Source organism: Lactuca virosa, chromosome 7 (genome assembly GCF_052849685.1).
Source record: "Lactuca virosa cultivar CGN04683 chromosome 7, Lactuca_virosa_CGN04683_v6, whole genome shotgun sequence".
Taxonomy (NCBI): domain Eukaryota; kingdom Viridiplantae; phylum Streptophyta; class Magnoliopsida; order Asterales; family Asteraceae; genus Lactuca; species Lactuca virosa.
The window spans coordinates 60,463,232-60,478,015 of record NC_136432.1 but is presented as its reverse complement, the minus strand read 5'-3'; the positions used below and the strand labels follow the sequence as shown (position 1 = coordinate 60,478,015).

At 33.4% G+C, this 14,784-nt stretch overlaps 1 protein-coding gene across 1 annotated transcript; it reads right to left on the bottom strand.

The window, feature by feature from the left end:
• Positions 1–2,265: 2,265 nt before the first annotated feature.
• Positions 2,266–6,782, bottom strand: LOC145125436 (nucleotide/nucleic acid binding protein). The gene is made up of 16 exons (XM_079060897.1): positions 6,704–6,782; positions 6,177–6,241; positions 5,921–6,028; positions 5,715–5,829; positions 5,009–5,628; positions 4,777–4,908; positions 4,611–4,700; positions 4,412–4,526; positions 3,990–4,319; positions 3,833–3,897; positions 3,580–3,757; positions 3,306–3,410; positions 3,124–3,225; positions 2,864–3,037; positions 2,651–2,782; positions 2,266–2,554 (listed from the first exon to the last, which is right to left on the bottom strand). Coding segments are annotated over exons 2-16 (2,403 nt in total). The 5' UTR covers positions 6,179–6,241; positions 6,704–6,782; the 3' UTR covers positions 2,266–2,419.
• Between the last annotated feature and the right edge of the window lie 8,002 nt (positions 6,783–14,784).

Here is a 14,784-nt window from a genome sequence, read left to right as displayed (position 1 = left end):
CTTTCTTATTAAGTAGTATATATGTGGAAGGAGAAGTAAGTATAGGTTGTGAGAGTTTCTACACACAAATACATGTTGATAGCAATCAAGGACAATGGGTAAGCACAAATCAATCTCAATCTCAAGGACAACGTAGTCAAGAAGATGTTACATAAAATGTTAATGACGACAACATTATGTTTGAGAGAAAACAAAAACTAACTTCACCATATATGGGAAAAGATAAAGGTGAACTGTGATGATAAACCAAAGTTATTAGAAGTTGAAATTATTAAAAAAATTTAAGTCATTTTATAAGATTGTGATCGGGTTTTAGGCAATGAAAATTCTAACGGGTAAATTTTAACATATTAAAATTATTAACCCATCCATGCGAACCGGGATACCTGATACCCATGGGTATACATGCAAACCTAGTGGTTATTTACTAAAGAAACCGGGAATCCGTCGTTACGGGACCGTTTAGAATATGGTTTTATAATTGGATATGAGATTGAGATCACCAATACAAGTCTCGTTCTTATCCTTACTTAATTATTCTTCACCTTTTTAGTACCAACAACCGTGAGCTGATTGTGTTGTCTAGAAATGGACTTCTGAAAATGACATCAAAGTTTTATGATTTTCGAAAATATGTATCTTATTTTCTTTTTGTTTTGCGTAAAAAATAGGTAAAGTAACTCCGAATACGACTCTAAAAGTGTCTTGATGTAAACTCTTAATATAAGTACTACGAATGATATGTGGATTCTTCTGATTAAAGTGAACTATTGCAGGGTACTAATGTTTTTGTAAGGACCATTTATATATTTCACTAAAAATAATCAATGTACTATAAAGATGATGAGATACAATCATACAAAGTTGGTTTTGTTAAACACTATAAAATTAATTATCTCATGTTCAAATAATAATGATCAGCACAATTTGGTTTAACACAATATCACACCATCACTGTCGATTTGGTTAGCACTTAATTGTAGAGTTTTTAAATAATCAATTATTGGTTGGAGATATTATAAAAAGATAAGTTCTTAATTCAGTCTTATCCGGCAAGAAACAAGAACCAGCTGTTGTTTAACAAGTTTTATTTTTCAAACATAAATTAGCATCAACTTGATGTTTATAACCGTTAAACTTAGAGATAATTCAAGTTCATATTTGGTCCCTCAAACCATGAAGCTTATCAGGATAATGACGATTAGATCTTTTTGCACAAATGAATTATCAAGAGACTTTTTATGTCCCGTATACCGGTCTAAATTCGATGCATTCTAATTACAGTATAATATGTTATTTTTAGTGTCCGCAATGATCTATGCCCTTCTAAAAACACTATTAAAGGGGCATCGATAAAAGAAACATCTTCTATCTTCTATCTTCTATATATAATACTACATAAATAGGAAACGAATTTAAAACCTTGAATGCTTATTCCTTTCCTATTTAATATTTCCTTTTAATCAACCCGTTTAAAACATAAATATCTAATCTAATATATAAATAAAAAATATACAAAATTACACAAAAGATTCAAAAATGGCCCTATTTTTCATTCTATGAAAGTCAAAACTTTCAACTACCGAAAGCATAATTAAAAAGCTCCAAGTACCAACTTTTATTTTTTTTTTGAAAGTTAGATTCTAGATATCAAGCTTTAATAGAGTTTTGAAAACTAGTATTTTCATCGACAAACTGAACACCTTCTTAGAAAACACATTTCCTAGTAAAACCAAACTGGAACCAGAACCGAAAACTGCTGGAACAGCTAGTGGTATTTGGTCTGATACTCGGGTCCCTATTTATACCTTAATCGGTCTTCATTATTTTGGTTCCGGAATCAGTTACATCCTTACAAATAACAAAAAAATCAGCTAAATGTAAAACGGGTCAAATGAGCGATATGGGACAATCATGTAAAACGGGTCAAATGAATCATGTCGATACATACAACACCTAAATAGCTTTTTTCAAAAGTTAGATTGTGATTGTAATAATATTCTTACCGTAGTAATTTATAAAAAGGTTGCATTATTTAGGATCAATTTTTTTGCAAGTAGAAACCAATTTGGAAATGCAAAAAGAAGTTTTAAGCATTTCTAATATAGAAATGCTCAACATATTATTGAATGGGTAGCAGAAGCACTTGTTGTCTCTCTAGAAATGGGAAATACGGAAACGTCTTTTTCCTCAACATTTTGGCACCAACAATTGTGAGTTGATTGTGCTGTCTACAAAGTGACTCGACATTAAAAGTTATGTGAATTTTAAAAATGATCAAACTCTTTTCCCTCAACCTTTTAGCACCCAACAATTGTTATCATTACAAATAAATAAAGAAATACAAAATTGGCACAAAAGATACAAAACATTACCCTATTTTTCAAAGCAACATTCTATGGACCTTTAAAAGTTGATTTTAGATATCAAGTTGCTTCCTTTTTAAAGATAGTTTTGTAGGGTTTTGAAAACCGGTACTCTCATCTACAAATTGAGCTGCTGTTCGAGCCCGTAACTCTTCTAAACTCTCTCCTTCCTTGGCTCTCTCCAAAACCTGCAAATAAACATATGAAGTATGTTTTAATCTTTAACATGTCAAATGAAGCAAATTTTATAGTTTTTAAAGTAATATAAAAGCATAAAAACATACCAAATGACGCCCATATAAATGAGTATTTGATAGAGCTTGAAGGGCGTTTTTAGTCTCTTGCTTTGTTACATACTCCACAAAACCAAAACCTCTATGCTTTCCTAACCTTGTTGGAAGCCTTAAACTCTTTATCTGTAAATGTAACAGTTTCATCGATTTAGTGACTATAATGATAGAAATATATAATAGTAATTATTGGTAAACCACATTTACCTGACCAAATGGACTAAATAGTTGTCTTAATTCTTTCTCTGTAGCTTCAAAAGCTACATTTCTCACAATTAACTTTGTTGAACTTTGATCCTTGTCCACTTTCTCTTTTACTCTCTCGTTGTTCTTCACGTGGCATAACTGTAATATTAGAGCATGCCCATCCAAAACCGTTCCCTGAAAAGAAATATGTTAAACAGCATCATTACAACCATGTAAAAGACATAAATACCCTCTTCAACATAAAAACTTATCTATCATACCTGTAAATCTCTGCTAACTTTTACAGCAGTATCCACGGAATCAAACTCCAAAAATCCAAAACCCATCGACACGTTTTTCCCATTTTTCAAATGCTTCTTTATCTGCGTTAACACAGGGGTATAATCGCCATTTACATGCAAAAAGATAAGTAAAATATAGAGCAAAGGGATGACAATTATACCCTGACACTTCGGAGCTTTCCTTGCTTTACATGATCAACAAAATGTTTCTTCAAACCCTCGTCTGTGGTTCTAAAATTCAGATTCTTGACAAAAAGCGATCTTGACTGATAACAACACAGAAAGCAGTTTATGTTTAGCAAAAAATAAAAAGACCTAAGTCAAAGAAATAGCAACCTACTTTCATTTATTTGTAGGATGCTATAATGAACAAAACAAATTTAAAAAAAAAAGTACATTGCTATTTCTGTAAAAAAAAACAAGCAATTCACATACCTCAACTCTTTCTGTATCAATATCAGCAGCATCTGTTGTTCCTTCCAATTGTTGCTCTAGTAATGCTCTTTTGGTTTCATGTTCAACCACAACAGAAGCTTCTTTCTCATCAGTTATGGAGTTTGGATCTTCACTCAGAATGTCACCAGGTGCCCATTCCAAATACAATGGAGCATCTCTAAATTATATAAAAAAAACAAAATACAAATTAACAAATATATAACTTTAAATTGGTAATTAAGTATGAACTTACTTGTATCTCTTGTAAGCTAAACCTTTAAATGCAGCACGAGCCTCCCCAGGTTCAAGAAAAACCACCTGAATATTTATTTATGACATCATCAAATGAATATAAAATAAAATAAATAAATAACATAATATGAAGCAAGAATATCATATTCATAGCATACCAAACCGAGAGTTTTGGTTGAAGGGAGAATAACTTTGTCAATGCTTCCAAATTTTCCAAACATGGTAGCAAGTTCAGTTTCAGTAGAACCATATGGTAGATTTTTAACTAGTATAACATGGTTGCTTCTTTTAACACCTTGTGTTTTTGTATTTTGACTTGCAAAATTCTCTAAAGAAGTTACATTAACACCAGCATTTGAAAGGGCCTTTTTGGTCTTTGCAATTACTTGAGTTTCTGCTAATGCAATACGTACAGCTACATCAGAAGCTTCACGATCAAGTAGTTCACTTTTACTTGTACCAAATTCCCTAGCAATGTTTTCCACAATCTGTTCCACCAAAAAAAAAGTATGAATATTTTGCATTTAATGTTTGGAAAATTAAGTTTTAAAGATAATTAAGAAAGGTTTGAATCATATACTGTATCTGGTCTCATGAATAAACTGTTCCATGCTCTTGTATCTCCACTATTTTCAGATTTCTTCCTCTTATCCTCTCTTTGTTGCTTAAATGTCTTTGTATGAATAGCAGAATCACTGATCCAACAAAATATAATTTAAATGATGAGCTCATTAGAAAATAAAAAAAACAATAGAATCATGGTTTACTGATATGCTTACTCTTTTTTCACAGGAAGAATTTTCTGCTTTGCTGGCATGATATGCAAAAGTCTTCCTTGGAAGATAGAGTTGTCAAGATCTTCTAGTGCCCTTTACAGATCAATAATAAAATTACAAACAAAGAAAACGCGAAAATTTAACAAAAATAAATGAAAAAAATATAAACCTAGCTGCGGATTCTGGAAGTGCATAGAGAATGTAAGCAATTCCCTTTGATCTCTTTGTCTCTTTATCAACCACCAAATGGGCTTGAGATACACTGCCAAATTTGCTGAAGTGCTCTCTTAGATCATCTTCCCTGTTTTTTTTTTCCATAACAAATCAGCAACATGATTGGAAACATAACTTGATAATCTTTAAATATGAGAGTTTGAATTTGAATAAGATAAGACACATACGTAGCAGTATATGGAAGATTACGAACAAAAAGACGACCAGTTTGTAGAACATCATCTTCATCTTCTAAGCTTGATGAAGGTTCATCCACCTCATCAGTCTCATTAGGGTTTTCAATTGTGTTTGTGGGTTCTTCAGCTTCTGTTTCTTCATCATTCTTGACCTCCTCTACATCCCCATTAACATCTTCAATATCAGTATCTGTATCGGTATCAGTATCCGACCAATCTTTTTTTACCCTGCTTTTAAAGTAATCTGTATCGGATACAGCTTTATCATGTTCCATGTTACTTTCCATCTCATCAGGTTTATTATCACTGGTTTCATTCAACTTTGAAGATTTTGAATTCAATTTCTTTTTGTCTTTGTCTTCCCCTTTGTTGGCTTCCAAAAGATCATTTGACCATAACTTTGACTTTGCACGGGGTTGCATGACTTGAAGGAACTCCTGGAACTGAAGATCACCATTCTCGGATTCAATCTTTACCTCTGGTGTAACTTCGTGATTTGAGCTCATGGATTTAACAGATTCCTTTTTCTCAAGGGTTGACTTTTCTTGTTTCTTGAGAGAATGTCGGCTCCATGGACGTGACATTTCTGGGTCCCCCACTTTGCGAGCAATCTGTATATAAAATTACAATTCTTTTAAGAAATAAATAATGATGGAAGAAACATAACAAAGACTATATGATAAAGTGAATCACAAACCTCACAAGAAATCCTGTAAGTATCAATGAACGAACCATTAAAGAATTTGAGAGCTTCTGAAGCTTCTTTTTCACTTCGGAATCCAACAAAACCAAATTGTCTGCTCTTACCATCTCTGGAAGAATATTAAATTTAAAATTAATTAAATAAGAACGAACAAGATGAATACATCAGGTATCTTTGTAGCTGAAAAGTAATCAAGATACCTGGTTCGCATGAGTTTGGCATCCGTTACTTCTCCTTTCTGAGAGAAATAATCTCGAAGACGTTCTTCAGTTGCATGTTTTGGCAAATTTTTCACACATATTCGAGACCTTCACAAAGTATAAAATTTGGTTGTTTTTGTTATAAAAAGTAGTCATTTTCTTTGCAACTGTAAGGGTTTTACTAATAGCTTGCTAAACAACAATATATTAGTGCAATTTTCCTTGTGAAAGATCATTAATTTTTGCATATACTTACATGATTGCAGATGGAACCCAATAATACAAAGCTTAAGAGATATGCGACTGTCAGATAGTGAATATCTGAAAAGAAAGAGAATCTAATGTTATAATTAACTATAGAATATTGTTTCCGATCACAAAGAACAAGGAAAAATAGAGAGCGAATCCTAGAGAACTAATGGCGATATTAAATACAGACCCATGAGTGTATGTGTGTCAAAATTGTTTATAAAACAGCATAAGTGAGGTTGGTTTCTAAAGAGTAGAGCAGCAAATTTCCGTAAAAATGAACTTACTTCAAACTTTCTACACCATGTTTCAACCAGCAGGATTAGCAACATCATATGTTGCATTTAATTCGCTTTTTTTACCAAAAATTTTGTAACTTGTCACATACATACACCCTGTTTTTCGTTAAAAAACCAACTTTTTTAGACTTTACAAACTGTTTCAGAGCTCAAATAGGGCAAGGTGCGGATGCAGATGCAGAGAGTACCGAAATTCGAGGGGAATGCATGATTATGAACATCAGAGAGGGGATACCTGATTGCTAAGCTGAAAGCGTGAGCTTAGAGTAGAGAATACAGAGCCCGGAGGAACCCTAATTCTTGGTTTATATTTCTACTTTTCCATATGGTTATTTTTTAGTCGGTTCGAGTTCCGACCGGGTTTGTGTATTTGCTTAAGGCCCATCCAGATTGTAACTGGTCCGGTATAGTTTTTTGGGTCCAATTCTAAACCGGTCCGATCGTGAAAGCTGGAAAGAAGATAAAGGCCCGTTTTTCACATCATCTTTTCGAATCGAACGACGTATGTATCCGTAAAGGAATTTTTTTTCTAATACCATAAAAAAGCCCTTAATTTTTTTATAAAATATTTGATTTTATATTTTTGTGTATTTTCCGTTTATTAAAGCTGGAAATTTACAATAACAATTTCAATTTTACCCTTTTACAGATTTACCGAATATTCTACCAAACTTAAGGGTTTTAATGAATCAGAACACCAAACTTAAGAACATTTATAAACAAAAAGGTAAGACCGAACATCTCTCTCAAACGTAAAGGCTTTAGTGAACAAAAGGGTAAAATTGAAAAAAAAAATTACTAATTTTCAGCTTTAATAATCCAAAATACGTAAAGATAAAACCAAATATTTTGTAAAACCTTCAGGGCATTTATGTCATTGTCCATATTGTTAACCTTGTATCTTTTATAAATAAACTAATATGAAAAGTTGATATGAATCAAAATAATTAAAAAAATACTTTGGTTTGGTTTATATAAGGACAACTTTTTAAAAAAATTTACACTATTACTATAATTTTCTGTAACTTTGTCATACATAGAAACGATTTCTATAAAAACACATATATGATAGACTATTTATGTAACTTTATTGTTAAAATAGAGATAATTTCTATAATATTTAATTAGTCTAAGGACCATTTTACTAACTAAAAACTAAAAAATAAATAAATAAATATTTGATATAACATTGTGGGATTGAAAATCCTATGTACTCACCATGTTTCCCAATATGACTCGCTCAGTTTATTTGTATCACAAGTGTCGATACGAAGCTACACTACACTGAGAGATTAAAAGAGATGTAAATCAATAGTGTAAATGAATGTAATATATGTTTTTGTATTAACGATGACATCCCAAAGTTTTAATATAAACTAAATACATTTATTCGGAAATGCTTTGATAATATATTTATCATGTTTTTCTGGGAACAAATTCCGCAACACTTTTCTTTAAAATGATACTGATTTCCAAATAAAGCATAAACAAATCGGCCTTTCCTGACCGTGAAATTGGGGATGTCATACCAAGTGTTGCACGTGTGTTGCGTGACGCATCAATAAATGGTCAGAAATGGTTTTTTAGGAATAAAAAAACAAACAACACCTAAATGTCAATTGGATTATAGCTTAATATTTTGTAACACCCGTTTTCCATAATGGATCATTTGAAGACTTGATGGGGTAAAAGATATAGTTTTTGATGAAAACCCATATGACACGACATGGTGAATGGAGTACCACGACGTGTCATGACAATTTCAAGAATCGCGCATCTGATGACCGCCACGTCATTACATGAGGGGATGCCGCGACATGACAACTGTTGCAGCCCAAACCCATAATTTTTAAGGTTTCCTCCATATCTGAAGGCCTTATCTCTAGGGTTAGGTCATTTCCCCTCAACCCACCCTCCTATCTCGAAACCCTAACCTTTATTCTTGTCTTTTGAGCTCTTTGTTTGTATTTTGGTCATTTGAAGGTTGAAGAATGCTTTTTTGAGCAAAATATCATCTAGCATCGTGTCTCCATCTCTTGGTGCATCTTCTGGACTTATATAAGTCTCCAAGTTCTCACCTTTATGGTTCACCCTTGTAGACCTAGATTTTTGAGCTCATTTCCTTCATGTTATGTTGATATGAATTATTGGTTTTGATAAAGTTGGCGGCTTTATCACTTCTTGAGGTCCTTAGGTCATCATATATTTCATATATAGACTTTCATGTTGATTGGTGCCATGCATGGAGTTTTGACTCCATTTCTTACCCTATTTTGACCTAGTTTGGGAGAGACATGCATTGGAGATGCATGCCTATAAAGTAAGGATTTTTATGGTTTATTTGAGGGCAAGGGAGCCTTATGGAGAATGTTGGAGCAAAGGACTTAATGCATTAAGTCTTTAATGAGAAAAATGGTTTCTGCAAGTGACCAAGACACGATGGAGTCCAGCTTCACGATTGTTTTATCTAGACATGCCTACGACATGGTGATGTCTTGTTTGTCTTCTATTTTGTCCTTTCACACCTACGACATGGCTAAGAGGTCTCCACGCAGTGGTGGCTATTGACTTGGTTGGCCGCTGAACATTGACTTTTGACCGGTTTGACTTAGGGACAAATTTGGAGGATTTGGATTGTTTATTGAGGATTTATCTCTTTTGGTGTTAGTCGGTTTGTGGGATTGAGTAGTGCAAGATGTGAGAGTGTTGTTGTGCTTCTCCAGTTCTTTAATTCAGGTGAGTTTCTCACTATTCGACATATCCTGTTATATATCCTTTGCATGGTAGGATAGAGACATTATTAGAGTACAAGTATGCTAGTTGACTAGGTTAACTCCTTGTTATGTTTGTGTTGTTTAGGATACTTGGTGTCACGGTATGCTAGACTGATAAACTCTTGTCTGAGGTTTATATGATACTCCTAGGTGTCATGATTGGTTAGGGTAATGATAGTATTGATTGTTTGTTGAATGTTTACCCTAAGGGATTGTTGCAGTCAAGTGGGATAGCCTGATAAATCTTGGTCTAATTGTTGGATTAATGTCTAAGTCCATAACTATAATTGGTAAGACTTGACCCGACCCGGCATGGTCCATTTGGGTTGCATGGCATCATGCATTTGGATAGACTATAATGAGAGAAATAACACTTAAGGTTGGTTAATATATTATAAGTTCTAATATATTAATAAGGTTATTTAATTAGTATTGATCAAGAATTAATTTGGAATTAATTAAGTGATCAAAAGGAGACTAATTAAATATATGGGTTGATTGTGTAAATCATTCATTCTTATATATGTGGGCTTGTGATCCAAGATTCCTTATGTTGGACTAAGTCCATGGGGTGACCCATGGATACTCCATGGAGGTTAAAATCCATGGAGCATAAGGAATGGGTAAAGTTATGAGTTACATGGTGTAACCCTAATAGCCACCATATAAAAGAATCCCATGGCTCAAGAAATCGTGCACTAATGTGTGAGTGTGAGGGCTAGACGATTTCAAGGAGTGTTCAAGTTTCTCTCAAGTTATTCCAAGTGTATTTGGTGTTGTGTGAACCATTTGAGGTGTCACACTTGGGGCACTAGGCACTCAAGCTTCATGAAGACATTCTACATCAAAGAGGTATGTATTCTATCTTGTTATATTTATTATTTTGTATGCTAGATTAGGATAATACCTTGGATGTTCATAATTGTATGTATAATAGAGAAAACATAGATCCAAGGTATTTAGGGTTGCATGTACACTTAGGAGTGTTAGAATGCTCATAACCCAACAGTGGTATCAGAGCCTAGGCTTGTTTTCTTGTTATACTTGCAAAAGTAGCTGAAAAATCGAGTTGGATGCATATATTCGATTGTTTTGGCTGGAATTGGACTAGGAACATTACCCTAAGATGTTTTTGGACTTATAAACTTGTTTTTGATGTGGTAATGTTCATGCTAATCCAATTTCTAAGATAATTGTCATAATTTCAAGATTTGTATTAGTTTGTATGTTCATGCTAATTTCTTGAAGATTGATGATTTGAATTATCTTGTTCTTATGAGGTTCTTAGATTAATAGAAAAGTTGTGTGAAATAGTTGTTTTCAATCCATTTTAATCTAAGAGTTGATTCCAAAGTGTGTTTTTGTAACTTGTCCTCAAGTTATATGAAAAGTCACATTTAAGAATCATAAAACTCATAAAAGTTGGCAAAGGTTACAAAATGAAGAGTCTAGTTCTAATTAAATGGTTTTATGACTCCATAACTTGTCCTCAAGTTATGGAGGTTCAAGAGTCTCTTCATTAAATTAAAAAAAAAAGTGTAACCTTAATTAGTTCCATAAGTTACAATAAAAAAAGTTATTTTTTTTATTAATTAGTTTAAAGTCTTCCATAACTTGTCCTCAAGTTATGGAACTTGAAGAGTTCTTTTTTTTTTTTTTTATAATTAAAACTACTTTAAACTCATAAGTTATGGAATTAATTAGTTTTGAATAGTTTCAAAACTTGCCCTCAAGTTTTGGAATTTGAAAAGTATTCACTTATGAATACTTTAATTCCAAGTTAGCCCTTAGAATTTTAAAAGTTAAAATTCAACCCTTATACTTTATAATATTATAAGTTAATAATATTTATATATATGTATAAGAGTAAAGTCAATCTTACCGTTAATAGACCTCATTCACGAAGCCGGTCTATAAGGGGGGTATAAGGTTACTGCCTATAAAATGGCAGTTTAATGGGTGTCCACTCTCACCCACCGCTTCCTTGACTGGTGGAGGGTCGTTAGCCGAACGGGTACGACAAGGACTATAATTCTCCTTTCATTAAAAGTATTAATGATAAATACTAAGTAACTAAACTCTTATTAATACCCAATCTTAATTACTTAGGAAAATGTGAATTTGGTGCTAACCCATGAAATTACACTTTGCACTTTGCTTAAGTCGTTAGTGGAGCGTGTGTGGTTAACCGGCACACTAACCTGGACTTAACAAGGTAGGCAAATGGTAACTTAATATTTATCATAGTATCGGTGGAGCGTGTGTGGTTAACCGGCACACTGATTAAGGGGTAAATATTAAGGGTACCAAGTATATTTGCATGGTTATTCACACCTTGTTTTGTGATCCTCGGCATCCCAGTCACAAAACCTGAAGGGCACACTCGAGATTGAAACATGCCTTTGAACAGTTCAATGAATCTCAAAGATCTAGGACTTTCAAATCCAATTAAAACCTAATAAATTATTTCGTTTTTCATGGTGGAAATTGGTGAATCGTCATTCACCTACCTTCAAATATTTTATAACTTGGATTACGGCATCCCTCTTCTAAGTTATAAAATAGTTTGTTGGGTCCTAGCCTTAATATTTCATATTGGGTGTCATATTAAGGACTTTAAATCAACTATCTTGAATATCTCCCAAAAAGATGTCTGGTCTAGACATTTATGATCTTCCCAAATCTCTTGAAACAAGCTTTCCTAAATGAAGATGATGACCCATGGATATCATACTTCTTTCACCTCCTCCAATTATTCTCCCTAACCCACAAGTTCCTAAAAAGTTTAAGGTCACTCAAGCCCTATTGGCAAGGCAAGGTCTAGGTGTGATCACATCTTGGAGATGTAGTCACATATTGACAAGCCGGGAGAGTTGGGTGTCAAAGTCTTGAGAAAGTTGGTGGCTCAACTACTTTCTAAGTCACATAGTGAGTTCTTTTGGGAATCCTATGAAACAGACTAAGACAAGACCCTTAATGATCTTATCTATTTGCTAAGATCAACTTCCTAAAACGCTATGGACATTGACAATGATGACATTGGATATCCAGTAAAGCTCTCTCTTCCCAATGGAAAGGGATCAGCCATAGTCAACTCAGTTGACCCAATGGTAAAGAGAGAGGCGAAGTCTGAGATAGTCCCATTATCAAGGGTCCATAGGTAACTATTGCCAAAGGAAGGGGAATTGGTTACGAAGCTGCCAAATTTACCTAAGGATGTTAAAGTCAATAAGTTTGGCTCTACTTCAGGTAAAGTCCATTGTCTAACTCTATTAAGTACATGTTGATTCTGATCGCGAAGATGGATTTCAATCGCATGGTTCGGTGATCAGAATTTTGGGCTATTACTTATGAGTTATGATATTTATATTGCTTAGGAATAGATAACAACAAGGTTTTCATATGGATTGTAAGGATAAGTTTTTCCGCAAAGCTTTAAAATAAAAGAAAAAGGTTTTGATTTTATTTATTTTAAGTATCCTTACAATGTCATTTGTGAAAAGTTGTTGCTTATAAGATTCCATTGATAGCAATATTGGAAAAATGGATTTGATTCTTTCGGTTGTGGTAGTGTCTAATATTACCAAATAAGGAAAGATTCTCATCACCCAAGGTTCAATTGGACCGAAACTTGGAATCATGCAAGTTGTATAGTATGATGAATGAGAACTTTCAGCTTGGAAAATTAAGACTAATTCCTTATGTGAATAAGGAAAGGACTAAGGGATCGAGTACACATTCTTGTGCACTGGTCAAGTCCACCACAAAAGATCAAGAAGACTATTCGTCATGATTTACTTAAGTTCAGTAAATATGGTTATACTTATAAGTTTAAGTATAAGTTTGTAGCATTGGAGAAGTTTCAATGTGAGACAGAACGAATAAGAAGAATCAAAGAATGGCAGAAAGATAAAAGTTTCTCAAATCTGAAAAGATGGGAAAGTACTTTAGTATCATGTTTATGATCATCTTAATGATTAAGATACCATGTCACAATTGGTCCTCTAAAGTCATCTTAGTGCATTCTTATGACTAAGAAGAGGAGTCATGAATTATTGAAATGGTTAAATAAAAAAGATGCGTCATACTTCGTTCCAAAACAATTCTTAGAGTCATACTCCAAGATTGTAACTTGAGTGACATATCTTAAAGAGGGTTTGTTAACACTAGTCAAATGTAAGAGTAAAAGGTTATCTACTCTTGTACATTTGAAATTGGTAAGTTGTGATGTTTTGGATAAAACAGAGACCAACTTAGGCCAATTGTGTAAAGTGTTAGTCTTGATAAAGAATCCGCACTATCTCTTGAATATTTGACAAGGGAGTCTTATATGTCAAGAGGACAGTGGGAGTCTTAAAGCTCTTGAAAGTTTCAAGACTTAATCAAGAATAAAACCTAAAGTCCTTCACTAGCACACGACTTGAGGTTTATAACCTATCGTGTTGAAATTTTTGTGCCTATTCAAGTTGGCTTTGCATAGGAGTTCTGAGAGTTCTCAATTGGTTGCACAACTACTTGGAAGCAATGGCAGGCACCTGAGCTGCCAAATGGCAAGAATTTAAGATTGCACAAGTTTAATCAATATGAGTTTGGATTTGTCACTAACCTTGTCTTGTGATTATGGTTTTGACAAATCCACATGGATAAGAACACATACACTATTAAATCTAAGTGTCATAAGGTTTCTCTCCGATTCATGAAAATGATGGTGAGGAAACACTTTCACTAAGTAGATTTTAGCTAAATAGCAATTGTGATATTTGCATTCTCAAAGTCGTTAGTGGAGCGTGTGTGGTTTACCGGCACACTAACATGGACTTGTGAGAAGTGGCAAAGGTCTAAACAATTGAGACTATGATTACGGCATCCCTTTTCATAGTTCTAAAATTGTTTAAACACACATGTGAGCTATCTAAGAGAGGTGTATGATTTTGATAAAGTTTTATCAAAACAATCTAGTATCAGAAATCTGAACTTTGGTAAGAAAGTCAGCTGATTTCTGAGTACATGTCAAAGCTAGTGGGAGCATAAGTGTTATGCTAATAATCATCATGTTAGTGGGAGCATGATAATTATGACAAAGGTTGCAAGTTAGCAATGTTAATTATAGAAAACAAAAGTTTCAATTCGTGAGGTTGCAGGGGTTGAAAAAGTTGTTTTGCTATAATTAAGGGAGAGGAAATTATACTTCATTTCAATTCTAAAAGCTTAGATTGAGATTTTAATCGTATTTAATCAAGGATATATATATGAATTTCATGTTGGAATGGCTCAACATAAGGAAATTCTATATATGGGTCCATTATTTGCGTTCTAAAATTCGATTATGATTACGGCATCCCTTTTCATAATCTGAATTTTGAGAACTTGGCAAATTGAAATGGAAATATTATAGCAAAAGACTGGTTTAGTCTTTATGTGAGACATCATGAATCGTGTCCCATATGCTTTAGATATAGGATCGATTACATGTGCTATATTCATCCTTTCTAAAATTTTACAAATGCCTGGGGCATTATGAAGGGAAAAGGTCTAGAATTGG

Bases quoted from the DNA above. Each gene is read 5' to 3' on its own strand.
- LOC145125436 (XM_079060897.1), bottom strand. The intron at 4,701-4,776 runs GTTTATATTTTT...TGATCTGTAAAG, and splicing joins CTTCCAGAATCCGCAGCTAG to GGCACTAGAAGATCTTGACA. The intron at 3,758-3,832 runs GTAAGTTCATAC...TATATAATTTAG, and splicing joins TTAGCTTACAAGAGATACAA to AGATGCTCCATTGTATTTGG.